At 37.4% G+C, this 16,246-nt stretch overlaps 2 protein-coding genes across 7 annotated transcripts in view; one reads left to right on the forward strand and one right to left on the reverse strand.

The window, feature by feature from the left end:
- Positions 1 to 280: 280 nt before the first annotated feature.
- On the reverse strand, positions 281 to 10,861 carry SAXO2 (stabilizer of axonemal microtubules 2). Its single transcript, XM_035554566.2, has 4 exons — positions 10,725 to 10,861; positions 5,273 to 5,452; positions 3,842 to 4,044; positions 281 to 2,839 (listed from the first exon to the last, which is right to left on the reverse strand). Exons 1-4 carry the CDS (start codon positions 10,763 to 10,765, stop codon positions 1,857 to 1,859), a joined length of 1,407 nt encoding a protein of 468 aa, XP_035410459.1. The 5' UTR covers positions 10,766 to 10,861; the 3' UTR covers positions 281 to 1,856.
- EFL1 (elongation factor like GTPase 1) overlaps positions 10,852 to 16,246 on the forward strand; it is a 72,361-nt gene continuing 66,966 nt past the window's right edge. For 2 of the 6 annotated variants that reach the window (XM_035554560.2, XM_035554564.2), the window contains exons 1-7: positions 10,852 to 10,940; positions 11,128 to 11,229; positions 11,919 to 11,986; positions 12,165 to 12,249; positions 13,845 to 13,978; positions 14,598 to 14,735; positions 15,526 to 15,740. In XM_035554560.2, the coding sequence (XP_035410453.1) occupies positions 11,139 to 11,229; positions 11,919 to 11,986; positions 12,165 to 12,249; positions 13,845 to 13,978; positions 14,598 to 14,735; positions 15,526 to 15,740 (731 nt within the window). In that variant the 5' untranslated portion in view covers positions 10,852 to 10,940; positions 11,128 to 11,138. The remainder of the gene's footprint in view (positions 10,941 to 11,127; positions 11,230 to 11,918; positions 11,987 to 12,164; positions 12,250 to 13,844; positions 13,979 to 14,597; positions 14,736 to 15,525; positions 15,741 to 16,246) is intronic. The other 4 variants (XM_035554562.2, XM_035554563.2, XM_050712910.1 and 1 more) reach the window with 4 other exon arrangements.

A 16,246-nucleotide genomic window follows, 5' to 3' on the forward strand; every position in this document is an offset into this window, starting at 1 on the left:
ACTGTGGGATGTTTTGACTTTGTTTCTTCACTTGTGGCTAGACAAGAGAATGACTCAGTTTTCGTGAAGAAAAGGTATCTGTACCTTCTGAGGTACAGAAGGATGATAATGAACTGGACTTTGTCCTGTCCTGCTTTTAGGACATCACAGCTTTACATTGTTTTTACTTGTGCCCAATCCAAAACACGTCTATCAGTTGATGAAATGAATAATCTTCAATGAGAAAAGTTTAATTGAATTGTTGCTTCATTAACAGAGTAGATCATATTACAAAAAACATAGTACAAAGAGAGAAATTACCTAAAAATAACCAATGCTCTAATACTGTCTGGAGCTTTGTCATGCAATGCTTTACACGCAGCTAATATGTTCAGTTCAGGTTTTTTCCTTGTGTACAATCCAGTTCCTGCTTTCAACATCTTTCCATCACTGATCTTAGTCCACTCATGGGTGATTTGGTTTATGAAATACTAGTACATAATTATTCAGAACCCAAATGATTTTCCTATACCTATACAAGATGTGCAATACTGAAAAAAGTCATACTGCAGTACTGTGATAGCAAATGATAAATACTGTTAATCACAAAAGTATTTATTGGGACTTGCTTAACTCATGAATATAACAGGACTGAAATCAGTTCATCTAGATTTACCAAAACCAGGTAAAGACATAAGGAGAAAACTCTAAATAGTTTATACAGAAACATAATCATTATGTATACAATTTCTATTAAAATTTTGTTTCCTTCATATTCATCACAAGTAATTTTTGAAGAGCAGACAGTCTGAAGCCAGGCTCTTGGTGGTGCATCTCAGTTGACTTTGTTTGTTTTAACTTTTACATTATTTTTTGTTTTTCTACATACAACTTTTTAGTTTTTTTGCCATTTTTTCTTTAGACTGCCTCTGCAATGAACTTTGGCAGTGATAAAAGGCTGTTTAGCTTTACAAATGAGGTAGCAGGATCAAAAATTGTTGTGGATGGGTGTTAAGTTTTTGAGCCTTATTCTCCTTTCTTTCTGACCATCTGCATTATAACTTCAAAAACAGCCATCTGTGAAATCTCTTCGAGAAATTTGATTTAATTTGCACACCAGGTTTAAAAATTACTAGGGAAGGAGACACATTTAGCGTGTCCAAAGCTTTGTATCTGGCAAATTAGGGGTTGGAGTTTATAGACCTGATGTATGTCAAAGTGATTTCATGTATATGTACAGAAAGAGCAGGGTTACTTTTTGTTAATTGCTATCAGAAATTACAATGTGACCTTTATACTCTGAACCAGGTGGAAGAAAAGTAACAATGACAGAACAAAACCCAGGTTTTTAGAAATGCCTAGGTGGCATAAAATGCTATCTCATAATATAATTTGGACCAAAAAAAAGGTAAAGAAAAAAACAAACTTGTATCAGATTACTCAAAGTCTTAATGAGATGAAAGACTGGGATGAATTAGTTAGCATTATGGCTTTATTTGCTTACTATGAAAAAAAAAACCAACCTTTTATCAAAAGCTTTGCTATTTTGCAAAAACAATCATTTGATTCGCAGGAGATCAGAAAAAAACATATAAGCATGTTGAGATGGAACATGATTAAATCTGGGAAGTCAAGGAAATTAGAATGCACAGTCAAAAAAGGGTAGATTCCATATAAGATCATTCCTACAAAACCAGGCAAATCTTTAAGTCTTCTAGTAAACTTTTGTTTTTCCTTTGATTTTTATTAAACTATCAGCGTAAATGCTTTTAAAATCAAAATTTGCATTATTTAATTCCCTTTTAATGTGATTTAAAGAAAAAGAACTAAAGATCTCAGTTGTTTCACCAGGATGTTCAGAATATTACATTTAAGTATTACGACACAACAGCTACTTCCTTTGGAATTTGATTACTATTTAACTCACAAAATTCAGGCGTAAGCTGGCGGAAAAATTTATGACCATGAGAATCTGTATTTACATAGACATAACCTGGAGGAGATGGATAATTTGCTGGGCACATCTCCTGTTTCTTTGGAGTATATTCTGTGCGATACATGGTTTCATCTTGAAAATGGGCTGGATTAGGAAGAATAACCTGTACAGGTTTGAAACTTTGCGCTGGAATGATCTGATGTGGTATGTAATGAGATTTGAATGTAGTTAAATCATAGAATTTCCCTGTGGGTTTCGGAATTTCCTGTTGTTTCTTAATAATTTCTTGTTGACAGATGTCCCAAGCTTTAAAGTCTTCCTTCATAGTAGTATTCCCTTGGAAGGGAGCATTGGTTATTCTTGCATTAGAAATGGGTCGTATGGGGACAGCAGGAGAAATCTCATGTTTTACATAATCAAGATGGCTTGTGGAGTTAAAATCCATGCTACCTGGGGGAGGAATGTACTCTTTTGTTTTGCGGACCTCAGGCAAGGAGACCAACCATGGCTGAAAACGATCCTGGAATTCAGTGACTCCATTAAAATGAGCATTGGATATGACTTTTGCATTTTCAGGCTTGCAGCTTTTAGCGAGTGGCCCAGCTAGCCCTTTAAAATCACTCCGGTGGGTTGTGAGATCTTCAAAGGGTTGGTTGTTTGGCCTGTACTCTTCTTTCAATTTCACAAATTTTGGTGCCAGTTGATGAGCAATATAAGAAGTGCGATGGCTCGTAGTACTATCAAAAGGCACATCTGAAAGTTTGGCCATGCATGGAGGTTTATAACTTTGTCTGGGATTCAGTTCCCTAGGAGCAAAGTCATCTTGAAATGTAGTAGAATTTCCAAACTTCTCTGTAGGTGGATGGTATATATGGTCCACCTTACTAGGTTCCCTTCTTTGAACCTCCCATGACCTATAGTCATCTTTAAGGCAAAAACAAAACTTCAAAAACTTCAACAGAAATAGCATATAAGTCTTATTACTTAGGAGCATTCCTTTAAAATTAAACCAACTTCATGTACTAAACCTTGCAAACCAAAGGAAATGGATGTAAGTGAGAATGGTAATATTATCTGTGTGTTTATATGATAAATGTCTTCTATTATTGGTGTGATAAAAGCAGACCAAAAAAATGTACAATGCCTTATTTTGACAACTTCCTCGAGAAAAGAGAAAATGTCACATGTACCTATTAAGTTCTCTCCTCTGTTTGTTTGCACCAAGCATTCTAACTTCCCGTTTTAATAGCTGTATCTGGTTCTTGTTATCTCTTGCTATCTGTATCTTTCCTCATCTTGATTTTCATCCTTGCAGCTCTAGTAGATCATATCATTTATTTTTACATGCTTTTAACTGTGGGTCCAATGCAGTACATGTAACAAATTGAGTTACACATTTTATATATAAACTTTTATGCTTTTATACAGAATATCAAAGTTACTTGCCAGAATGACTTTAAAGGAGATTTAGTGCCTTTGTACTGACACTTGTAATAGGAAAACTTCTGTCAAGACAGATCATTAATAGGATGATATGCAAGCTACACAATCCAGGAGAAATAAATCTAAAATCAACTTTTGACCTACCCTGTGGAAAAACACTGTGCTATCTGAGCTAAAACTATCTGAAAGATATTGTAACTTTAATTACAATCAACTTATGGCTGAGATAGCCTAACAGGTGTATGTTAGTTTCTCTCCTTCTACCCCAAGAAACCTAGAGAAGGTTTTTCTTTAGAACCCATAAATGTCAGCTCTAAACAACTGGAGTGCTGAACATATTAAAGCATTATCGCCCACTTTCTATTATGTTTTACTCTCTAGCCCAAACTAAGAAATCCAGTTTCACATTGCTAATGTAGATAACTCAGAATAGTACTTTCATCTTTGTTTATTTCTCTGTCTAAAGGCAGCATATATTATTACCTTGATATGTTGGTATGGTATCCAATTTTCCTCCCATAGTGTGTTTTCTCTCTAAAGGTCTTACTAATGGCGCTGGTTGTATTTTATGAGCATTATAATCTTTCTGGTATGTGGTTCCCAGTTCTCTCTCTCCAGTCTTTGGTTTATACTCTTCTTGTACACGAAAAGGTCGTCTCACGGTATCATATGGCAAATAATCAGACCTGAATTGGGGAAGAGGGAAACACTTGTTAAAAATGTCTTTTTAACAAATGATGAAGTCATTCTTGTCACTTTTCCATTGTATGGCAAAGCAACAACTTGCAATGTTTACTCTGAAAAATCAATCAATATAATATGTTAGAGGGTAACAAGGAGGAAAGGAAACCATACTACATAAATCTAGGGTCTGTGATGCAGCCTTTATTCAAAGGTTAAGGTGACAAAACTTCTTCAACACTCCAAGTCTTGTTCCCAGATTAAAAATATTCTTTAAACTATTTGAAAGGAGAATAGAAAAAGTTGCTATAATTTTACAAAAAAAAATGATCCAGAAAGCAGAAACAGAGCAAAGATCAAACTACCACAGGTGTTTGACAACATTTGGCAACATTTACTAATTGCATGAGGAGAGCAGAATATAAACAGAAAGAACATTTATTTCACTGTGGATCTCATGGATCTTTTTTATACAGGCATGTTACATAAAATGGGTTTATATTATATATATAGGTGTATAAACAGTATATGTAGTACACACAGCTTTGCAGAAGGGCTTTTGACCTTTCTCTGCATGTCCCTTTTGCTTTTTTATAAACAGAAATGAAGTTTCACCTGTTGCCCATATTGCATAAATTAAAACAAAGGAGAAAAAAAGGTTATGCTCCTGTCACATTATTATTGTTAAGTACTGAATGAGTGCTCTGTTACTAACTTTTTGAAAGATGCTTTTTAATTCTGTAAGCTTGATGTCAGAATTTGTGCACTGACGGGACAGACCAACTGAACCCCTTTACAGTTGGTTTTCTTCAAACTCCTAACCATTTAGAACAGTCTGAACAAAACCCCTAATCCCTGTTTCTTTTTCTAAAATGTTTCATTTTCCCTGCTACCTCAGATATCCCACAGCTATTTTTAGGCTAGATTAGACCTAGATTCCTAAAACAGGTAGAACAATGACAAAAATTTGGGATCACCTTTACAGGTAAAAGATGCAGTACAGAATGCAAATCTTTTTGTGTGTCTGCTTCACTATTTTTGATGATCTTTTGTGGTCAATGTATTTCTACACTCAAAATTTTGCTTTTAAATACACTAAAAGAATAAGGGATTCGATGACTGTGTTTGGAAAACAATTTCAATACAATATTCAGACCCCCTCACCCCCATTAAAAAGAGAAAGTATGAGAAACTTTATAAAGTAATTGTAAAACGTTGGTTTAAAATGTTTACTTAAATGTCGTAATTCCTTCCATTTTCCCACGATGCACTTGGTACTCTTGTTTTGGCTTAAGGCTCCGGGCAGGAGAGATGTTGCTATACTTGGGATATTTTTCCACATACTCTGTTGTGAGGCACGGCTGTTGTCGATTATCATAAATCGTTGTGGGATTATGAGGGCAGCGATGGCGCCTGGGTAAAACACATCAGATGAGATCATTTTGAATAATTTCATTCAAGGGGAAAAAAACATGTCCTATCTACTAGGAATGAATAACAAACAAGGAAGATTGAACAATGTCAGTAGCTTGAGTTTAAAATCTTTTCTGAGTGACAAGAACACAAAATATTGTGCTAACGGTACAGGTCCCAGAGCATGGTATACTAACAGTAATTAGTAGTATCAGTACACCTCTTTGTACGGAATACAGAGGATGGATGGAGTTGATGTCAGCCATCTAGACAATGCTACCATCAAAATGCTCTCCTCTCTTTTTTTTAATCTCTAATGATATTACTACTTGTAGAAATAAATAACTCTTCTGCTTGCTCCTTTGATAATTGTCTCTTTTTTTCTGTTTTCCCTGTCTCTTTTTTACTGTTTTTTAATGTATTAAAAGTTTTAAGGAGAAAAGCAGCGAGTTCGGGTCGTTTGTAGGCATTCCCTTCCCTTTTCCTTTGCAACTGTTCCCCCTCCTACTGTTTTCCCTCATCTCTTATCCTTTTATATCTATGCACCTACACTTCTTTTCACCACAGCTCTTGATTTTGACTAACATTTTAGTGGTGGGAAATCTCACTTGCATTTCCAGCACTCTGCTGGCTATTTCTGACTTTCCAACCCCTTTTTTTCCAAGTGCTGATTAAATCCAATAGCCCCCAAACTATTTTTTTTAAAGTGTTGACATCACTTTTTCTTAATAGGTGTTATTTCAATTGCACCTGATTGATAGCTGTAATACCTATTTTAATGACATCATTGTGTTAAAAGATGATAAGAAGTATATAATGACTTGCATTAATTAGTTACTTATGCCTTGTTGTTTTGTGTAAAATATGCATGAAATTAAAATGCATGTGTTAAGATTTTCCAGGCAATAAAGAAAACATTAGACCCATTTTAATTTTTATAATAGGCAGTTGCATCTCCGTGGTAGTTTTTTTTTGCAATACTGGTTCAGATACAAGCACAGGGGAATAACAGGAACTAAAGCACAACTTTTAAAATGAATCTTGGGAAAGTCTGTAAATTAAACAGAAAAATAACAACAGAATTAGAAGGGTAAAAGTGTACAGCTCTTGCTGGGTGCAAATTCAAGTTTCAGTAAGCCAGATACGCAAGGAATAGTTCAAAAGTCTGCAGAGAAATTTAGCCAGCACTAAATATGAAGTAGAAAGAAAAAATGAATTAAAGCAGGGTAAAATAAAATACAGAAACAGGTATGAAGGACAAGACAAGACACTGAAGTTATCTGGAACTGGAGATCCCTAGAGCTGTTGTTAGTTTGGGCTGCCTGACTTTGTCAGCTGAGGAGGGCAATAAATGAGGACCAAAGTAGCCCTACCTAAGAAGGCACATCCTTTCAAAGCCTGGGGTACTTACTCCTTTCCAATCAAAGTCAAGGGACAGTCAAGTAACAATTGAGACACCTGCTCAGAACACAGCAGGGAAAGAACAGGAAAGGCAGGAAAACAAGGAGATGAGAGTGCTATTTCTCAGCATGCTGCTTGCTTGCCACTACATTGTCCATGAAATTCAGCTGTTACCATAGTAATAATTTTCTAAGTACAAACACGGCATGCTGTGTCACATAACATTTAAAAATAAGAGCTAAGCAAAGAAACTATTGAATATGTTTTGAAAGCCAGTTGAAATAGATGGTATCAAATCATTATGTTCTTTGCATATTCAAGCATCCAGTTTAAACAAGTTTGAAATAAGCAATGCTCATCTACAAAAACTTCATTTTTGACAATCTTTATTTTGCCATAAGCCGATCCAGAAGACCAATCACCAAACAAAACACCTCCTCTGCTTTGGTATCATAGGACTTTACAGACTGAGCTGTCACTGTTGTCTAAGCAATATTTTCAGAGCATCCCCCCCTGTTTCTGAATGAGCATGCTACGACAGGGACAGCAGAAAAACAATTCTTTGCAGAGTGAGCCTGTAGCTCAGCATAAAGCTGAAGTCTGGTAAAGCAATCTTATGTACCTCTCCAAGGAAAGAAGCCTTTGTAACTGCTTTAGAATTCATTAGTGAATCGAGTGTCCTCGATCCAAGTAATTTCTAGCATATGAAATAATTCAGAACAGCCTCTAACTATGCACAAAATTACTTAGGTTATATGGGACTGTTCAGGAGGGTCCTACATCCTCCTTCCTGTGTTGTGAAAGAACTGTCAGTAGGACAACATCCCAGAGTAGATTTTAGGCTTAAAGACACTGTAAAATTGCCTTAATATAAATGCAAGTTAGATTTGAAGAAGAGATTTGGTTGTGTTGTTTTTGTTGTTGTTGTTGTTTGCTTCTTTTAGTTAACCAATAAATCTACTTTTGGATGTTGTCTGACTTAAACCAAGTTTTCATTTAGACAGCAACTACCTAAAACTGATCGCATAGGGGCATCGCAGCTCCTTAGAGACTCTATGCTAAGAATCATCAATCAGAGAAGACAAATTACAGCTCTGACAAATGAAATATGTTGCTTGCAATATGCCCAAAACTGCTCAAGTAACTGGTTATTTTAAATGTCTTACTTGCAGTTATCTTAATTTCAGCCCCAGAGTTACTGATATTCAAATGTCTGTGGTGCTAACATGCCTTCCCCCGTGACTGACAGATGCCTGCTTTGACGGATTATTATTCTTTCCTTTCTTTGAGGGAGACTAATTACTTATGACTTTCATAATGTCTGAACAGAATCTCAGCAAGATAAAATTGACAGCCTACTGGGTCTCTGGTGCCAAATGCTATTGCTCTGATTATTTTAACAGAATGATGCTGAATTTCACTTACGTAGGATCTGGCACACACTGTTGTTTTTTTATACAGTGCCAGCAAGAGCCTTGAAATTTTCCCACAGAGCATTTTCCTCCAAGAGAATTAGGCTAATAATGAGAGACGTTTTAATGCTTATCATCATAAACAACTTATTACAAGACGAAAAAAAATCTCATTTTTTTTTTAACTGCTGATGTACATGCTCTGGTACATAGCATGGGCTGAAAAGACAGAAGTTCCACGTGGATGTTGTATTTTTTGAGGGTTTTCTGCTTTCCTAGTGTTGACAGGAGACCTGGTAGATTTTAGTGGGTTTGCATGTATTTGTGTTGTCAGACTGAAGGTTTAATATATCCCCTATTTTAGAAAATTCTTCCTTTTAACTTAAATTTATTTAGGAATCTAGATTTTTAAGAAAATTACAAGAAAATGCAATAAATGAGGAAGAGCTGGCAAATAGAGAAGATAAAGCAGTAATTTATTTTTATATTTCAAAACTAAATTTCTGTGCTCTTGCACGTCACAATTATATGTTATGGTAGACAAATACTATTCCTGAGTACAGAGACTTCATCTACCAAGGGGCTTTATTCTTCCTTGGGAGGCCAGATTTGAACATCCTTTATTTGCTGCCAGGCATTTCTATTGAGCCAGTGATCTGAAGCCTGACTGTACTTGCTAGCAGGGGGCAATTTTCTCTTGTATGAAGTTAATGCATTTGGAACCTATGGGAAATATGAAAATAAAAATATTTCCTTCTCTTTATGTATCAAACCCAAGTAAAACTAGCTCGTGCTTTCTCCACATTAAAAATATACCACTTCTAAAATAATAGATCTGGAATATCTTAGGAAACAACATAGAACCCAAGCGTTACTCTGCATAACACAGTTATGCGAGCATTTTTGTGGTTTATTAAAAAAAAAACAACACAACTACCAAAAAAAAAAACAACAAACAACCAGACATATCTTTACCATAGCAGCCTGAAAACGTTTGTCGTACCACATTGGTAACATTGTACGCTACTGCAGAAGTCTTAAGCTGATGATGACAGAAATTATGACAGCTAGTAAAACTGCAGAAGTCCCCAGCATGGAATGTGAGAAGTATTGTATCTTTTGCAAACTGATCTTTTAGCACGCTCAGCTTTGGGTACACTTCCAGTGTTTTTTGGCATTGCAATTATTTGTTGATTTTGAAAATGATCACTTAATAAGCACAGAAATTGAATCAGTCTAAGGAAAAGGAATCTGAATAGATTCCTAAAAATATTTAAGAATTATTTTATTACTAAGAATTTAAGACTGCAAATCCAAAGTATGCAAAAATGGCACTCAGATGTGAACTTTTAGTGAGTGAATTATGTATGTCACAATGCAAAAAGAATGTAATTCTGCAATTGTGGAGACCCTTTCCACTACCCTGTAAAAAGACAAATAAAGTTCTCTCTTACTGACTTTCCTCCCTCTCATGTGTAAATTTCTCAGTATTTTTTTTTCTTCTGTGAATAAATAACTGCAAGCGTGACCTGTTTTAATATTTAGAATGAAACAGTATTTATATCTCCATTAAATTTCCTGCAAATAACTAAATGATAACTTGTACAAAACATTAATGTTTTTGTTCCCTTTGAAATCTCTTCTTATGTGCGCTGCAATATCCAGGTAACTGTGCCAAGCGACCAGTGTTCCCCTGAACACAGAAACTCCATAGCTATGCCCCGGCAAACACAATGCACTGGGTGAACCAGGAACGGCTGAGGTTTGTTTCACTGACTACAAAGACGTCAGCGACGTTTATTTTAAACCATGTGTTTTGTGCGTGTTTTATTCAATTAGTCGAATTCATGTTATTCTACGGGGTCTTTGATTTGAGAATTTTCAGCTGAGTTGAAAAACGTACAGTGAGGGAGGTACCTGCTTGGTCCTGAGATAACGGCTTTTGGATCTGTTACTTGCCCACTTTCCTGCCACGAATATTGCAAGAGGAGGGGATTGCTGAAGCAGAAAAAATGCCTCAGGTCTTCAGGAACTACTCGGGTCTCATGCGTGCCCTCAGAAGTGACACACGTGATACCAGGATGAATTCTCTGGCATGTAGGGTTTTTCGTTCATTTGTTTTTAATATGAAAGACTGAATCCTTGAATGTGGTGATCAGGTGCCAATTCCAGGACGATTACGCTTCTGGTTTTTGAAGCGGACACAGGGAAGAACGTGAAAACACGAAGAGTGCTGACTCCAAGCCCACAGACCCCACAGCTGAGTTCTGCAGGGCGCCCACCAGCCGTGCCCTAGGGACCCCGACCCCTGAGGTCCCGCCCCGCAGCACGCCCCCGCAGCACGCCCCCGAAACCCGCCGGCTCCCCGCGGCACCCCAGCTCCGCTTGCTGCCGGCCCTGGGTCCCGGTACCAGCCCCGGTTCCTCCCCTCAGCCCTCCCCGGGAGCCGCGGCGCTCACCCGCAGGTGCAGATGGCGCACAGGCAGCGCGGCGGCGCCATCTTCCCCGCGGCCGCCGCGGTAACCGTGGGGACGCTCCATGGCAACCGCGTCGCGCCGGGAGGGCCCCGGCCGGCCTCCGTCCGACGTCATGCAGCGGGGGGCGGGAGCGGAGCGGGAGCGGAACCGGAGCGGGCTTCCGGGTGCTGGGCGGTGCGGGGCCGACAGGGAGCTGAGGTGGGGGTGGGGGGGAGGGGGCGCGTTACCTCAGGGGGAAGGGGGAAAGGGAGGCTGGGGGGGGGAGGTGGAGGCGGCGTAAGGCGGGCACCGGTGACCTGTGAGTGGCCCCGGTCACAGGTTGGGTAATTAGAAAAATGTCGCCTCGTGTGTCGTGTGTAACTTAACTGCTCCTCTGCCTTCGCAGGGGCACCAGCCATGGTCCTGGCCAGCGCGGGGAGGATGGCGGGCCTCCAGAGGAGGACGGCAGGGATCAGGAATATCTGCATTTTGGCGCATGTGGATCACGGTGGGACGGGGTGGTGGTGGTGGTGGTGGTGGATACCCGGGGAGCTCGGCGGTGGTTTGGGAGGTGGCGAGGTGTTTGGGGCGCTCTGGTTTAAAGCAGTACGTCTTCTTGGGTTCGGCTTTAAACTGGCGTAATCCTGACTCTGAGAAGTAAATTTTGTCTGTTGCGCGTTAATTTCACCCTCGTGCAGCTTGTCCTTTAAGCACTTGAGCATTTAACAACTTGAAATAGCTGAACGTTTTCCATTTTTATAATGACAGATGATGACATAAATACGTGTATGCGTTAGGTGGTCTATTTTATTTCTACATTTACTTAGTGGAAGTGTGTTATGTAAGTGAAAATAATACATTTTTGTTTTATGACACCAATCTTTTGTCTAATAGCATGATATATCACAGTTCTGAAGTACGGTTTGCTATTTCTTTTACTTTTCTGGTTATAGCAGGTAAAGGCGCACCCACTCTGAAAAATAAATTTGTTGGCACCTAACATGTGAAGTTGAGTCACTTGATTTTTTTTTTAGGTTAGTTTGTACTTTCCTGGCTGTTATTAATGTTGGTAGAACATGAGATGTTGATGAATGTTTCTGTCTTGGAACACTAGATATTGTCACTATTCATGGTATTGTCACATCTTTTTCAATTGTCTGTATTTATTTAAACTAAGTAATCTATTTTTCTTTTTAGGTAAAACTACTCTAGCTGATTGTCTGATCTCTAGCAATGGAATAATCTCTAGCCGCTTAGCAGGAAAGGTAGAGTTACGCTCTCATTTTTAACAAAATTCTGGTGTGTATGCGCTGGGATTGTAAATAATCTACCCCTAGTCTTGCTAAACCTTATTTTCTCGCAATTACACTCTTTGACAGTTGATGAGTAACTTGTGAAATAATTCCACGGATTTATCTCCTGTTCTCTTGTTTTTGTACTCAGCTGAGATACCTAGACAGTAGAGAAGATGAACAGATCCGAGGAATAACAATGAAATCTAGTGCGATTTCATTGCACTTTAAGAAAGGTAAGTTGTTGATGCTGGCAAGAATAAACTTTAATATATATTTATTTTTTTCCCTGCCTATTCATTATTGCTGCTGAGATCTTTTCCTCTGCAACTTTTGAATCTCTCAGCGTTAGGCCATTGTTCTACAAAGACTTAAGCATGTATTCGACTGTTAACCAAGATAATAAAGCTCTATCGCAGTGTTAGGAAAATGGTTTTAAGCATTTGCAATAAGCAAGAGAGGAGCTGCCAGCTGGATACTTAGGTGTACTCAGTATAGTATTCTGCAGCTTCTGATTATTATATTTCACAGTTTCATGAGCTTCAAAATTTAAAATCTGCTGTTAATGTTTTCATAGAGGACGTAATTTCAGTTTTGCCTGTTTTTGTGCTTAAACCACAGTAACTAGCTAACTTTGCAGTGTAGAATTTAACAAGTCAAATTCTCATATTTCTAAGTGGAGGCAATTAGAATAGTTGTCTTCATCTTTTTTTTTTTTTCTACTTAAGATCTGAATCTTTATGCTTGATCTTAAGGCTTCAAATACTGTCAGTTAAAGGCAAGAACTTCCTTCAAAAACCAAAATTTTTTTAATGATTGTGCACAGTCTGTTGTGTACAAGATATTCACTGCACTCATATTATCAAGATGCAAGTTATACTCTGCTGTGAATTGTTCAGAGGGTTTTATATAGCATAGCTATGCTGACTCCATGTTCCTCACCAGTTTTACCTTCAGCTAGGTGAATCATAAACATGATGAAATACATTGCTAACAGGCTTGTGCAAGAAAAAAAAAATTGCATGAACCTTAAAAGCCACCATAAGTCATCTTACTATCGCCATTTCAGCTACATACGATTATAAAGCATAGTTGAGATCAGCGATCTTCCAGCTAAGCATTGCAGGCTAGGTCTGTTTTATCATTGTCTCTGAAATGGCCTTACTTTACTAGTTAGAACCTTTTATGTCCGTTGTTTTTCTATTTTATTGAAATTTAGATTCTAATATAAATTCTTAAACGGGAAAGTTAATTTCTTCTTAGTTTGGTTGTGGCTGATGGTAAATGCAATAAATTCATAAAATATTGACTGGCGTTTCTTCAATAAGCAGAAGTTTAGAGGGACAGTAGCTTGAAAAACATTGGAAAAAAACTGTTATTAATACCTTAGATGTTTTCATACTATGGAGTCATAAGTGTGTTTATTAAGAAAATCTCAAATACTGAAATAACGCATTTTGTTAAGAGTATAGGATTTACTTTAATGACAGTCTATTCTGGTTTATCCTTAAAATGCAGACTGTGGGGAAGTTGATCTATGCTTTAGCTATTGATCTATTTGTAATGGTGCTACAAGCTAGTTTTGTTTGTTTTTAAGGTAGTTGGACATTGAAAGGTGAAGGCTCCCATTAAAGATGGGTGAACTTGAAATTGCTTAGGCATAAGCCACTAGATATTATGCTGCTGCAGTCTTCCTGGCGTATTTGTGTTTTTTCTTTAACATAATAGTTACTGCAGTTTTTGCCCCTAGAAATTAATACTAGTTGAGCACAGTATTAACAACGCAGCCCAAATAAATAACTGTTCTGAAATATTTATTGTTTGATCCTAGGTGATCAGGAGTATCTGATTAATTTAATAGATTCCCCAGGGCACGTGGATTTTTCTTCAGAAGTATCTACTGCTGTCCGACTCTGTGATGGTTGTATCATAGTGGTGGATGCTGTTGAAGGAGTCTGTCCACAGGTGAAATAAAGTATATTAAATTGAGAAAAAGGGTAGTGAAGAGCAAGTAAGCAAACCAGAATTGCATATATGTCTTAAGTATATAACATAGAAATAAAAGATAAGCTGCTTTAAGAAGCTTTGAACAACTTCTAATAAATGATAGTGTACTTGAGGTCTGAAAGAGGATAGTTAGTTTCCTGGTTTTGCTAGTTAATTTCATAGTACAGCTGGTGAGTGGGTGTTAGGGTTGAAACAGTGAGTATATAATTTTTCTAGTAATAGATTATTTGTGTAAAGAAGAAATAAGTGTATTAAGGTAAATTATTTAGTAACTTTGTGTGCTTATAGCGTAATGAAAATGGGAAAAATAATGCAAAATAACATTGAGTTTGTTTTATTCATGACTTGCTTTTGTAAAGAGCGTGGGCTTTTTTGCTATTAAAATACTTTCTGCAGAATTCTATAATAACTAACACTATGTACCATCTAAGTCAAATGATAAGTTGACATTCAAACCAGAACCTTATTATGTGTTTAATTAAATTTTAGATTTAATTGTCATTCACTTTAACATTCTATGTCTTGAGGTATCAAGCTTTCTGTAATGGATTTTTTTAAACTCTTATTTTCTTAATAGACTCAAGCAGTTCTACGGCAGGCTTGGCTAGAAAATATTCGTCCGGTATTGGTGATAAATAAAATTGATCGCTTGATTGTAGAGCTCAAGTTCACCCCTCAAGAAGCATACTTGCACCTCAAGAATATCTTAGAGCAGGTATTTATACCATAGCATCATGTTCACAAAACAGATTTTGCCATGGGTTCCCCCTGCCTTGTCTCCATTCTTGAATTAAAGAGACTGTCATTTTCAGTGGCTTATAGCTGGAATAAACTTGGCACAGCAGAACCAATTTTTCTTACAAGCACTACAATATCTAGTCTAATTTATTTCTAGTTGGCTCTGAGATTCAGTATTGCATTCTGAATGCATTCAGAATGCACTTGATAGAGAAAAGAGAATCAAATGCCGCTTGACAGAGTCTGTCTTTTTTAAGAGATAGTGTTGTATGTTTTGCTATGTTGCATTGCTTAAACTGGGGATAGACAAGGAATGTCTTTAGACTATTCTTGATAATAATGGATTTATGCAGCGATTAAGTTAATTTGGAGGCAATTAAATTGCCTTCAAACTTTTTTGAGAGCTTTTAAACAGCTACCTACATGGTTTTCCTTTGCCCTCTTTGTTGTTTACTCGTTGGCAGTAATATTTATATTTCATCATTCCCTGTTCTGAGAAACAAAGTGTGCTCCATATGATACTCTATATCTGATTCAATCTTGACATGGCTGACTGATCTGGATAGCACACCATGCCTAAGCTGTAATGCTAGTCTATGCCAAATACACAAAGCCCATGTTTTAAATTTTCAAATGAATCACAAGTGCACTAGTTATTAAAACAACAAAAATGTTTATATTTTGGAGGGTGGGGGTATTGCATTTTAATTGCAATTGCTGTGAAAGAGTGAACAAATCTTTGTATGTTTTTATATACCCTTCCATAGATCAATGCAGTCACTGGAACACTCTTTACCTCTAAAGTTTTAGAAGAAAGAGCTGAGAAAGAAACAGAAGGTGAAAATATTTCAGACACAGCACTTGGAGATCAAATTTATGACTGGAGTGCTGGACTGGAAGATACTGATGATTCCCATCTCTATTTTTCGCCAGACCATGGAAATGTGGTGTTTGCCAGTGCAATTGATGGATGGGGTTTTGGGTAAGTATGGTACTTAGTTAATGCCCTTTTTGATTTTTTTAGTTGATCTCTGCAAGTAATCTCAAATTTGAAGTATTTTGAGCTCCTTCATATTTCTAAAGATTTTTGTTAACATTTTTTCTGTGATATGCAACTTTTTATCTGTCTGTACTGATATATATTAACGTTGCACAGCTGAAAAGACTGCCAGCTCTGGCCTGTGATTTGGAGACCTATGTTATTCTTACACAGCAGCTGCTTAGCCCACTGTAGCGTTCAGCCTAGCCTGGTAAACTTAGTGTGTTGTTAATTACTTACGTTCGATAGGCTTTACCAGACTTGGCTTAAAACTGCAGCAGCGCAAGAGCTGTTTCACAAGTAGGCTGGACCTTCCAGCTACAGGGCTGGTGAAGTTTGTAACAAGCATAGAACAGACAGCTGGCATTGGGGCAGCACTTTCAGCTGTTCACTTCTGCCCAATATAGTTTTGGGTCACAGCATTACTGTGGTCTGTTTTTTTGTTGTTT

This window comes from Cygnus atratus, chromosome 11 (genome assembly GCF_013377495.2).
Source record: "Cygnus atratus isolate AKBS03 ecotype Queensland, Australia chromosome 11, CAtr_DNAZoo_HiC_assembly, whole genome shotgun sequence".
NCBI classification, from domain to species: domain Eukaryota; kingdom Metazoa; phylum Chordata; class Aves; order Anseriformes; family Anatidae; genus Cygnus; species Cygnus atratus.

Coding starts and splice junctions, on each gene's coding strand:
- SAXO2 (XM_035554566.2), bottom strand. CDS start 10,765: ATGGCGCCGCCGCGCTGCCTGTGCGCCATCTGCACCTGCGG. Junction 5,453..10,724: donor TGCGCCATCTGCACCTGCGG/GTGAGCGCCGCG, acceptor TGTTTTACCCAG/GCGCCATCGCTGCCCTCATA. Junction 4,045..5,272: donor GAAGGAATTACGACATTTAA/GTAAACATTTTA, acceptor TCCCCAATTCAG/GTCTGATTATTTGCCATATG.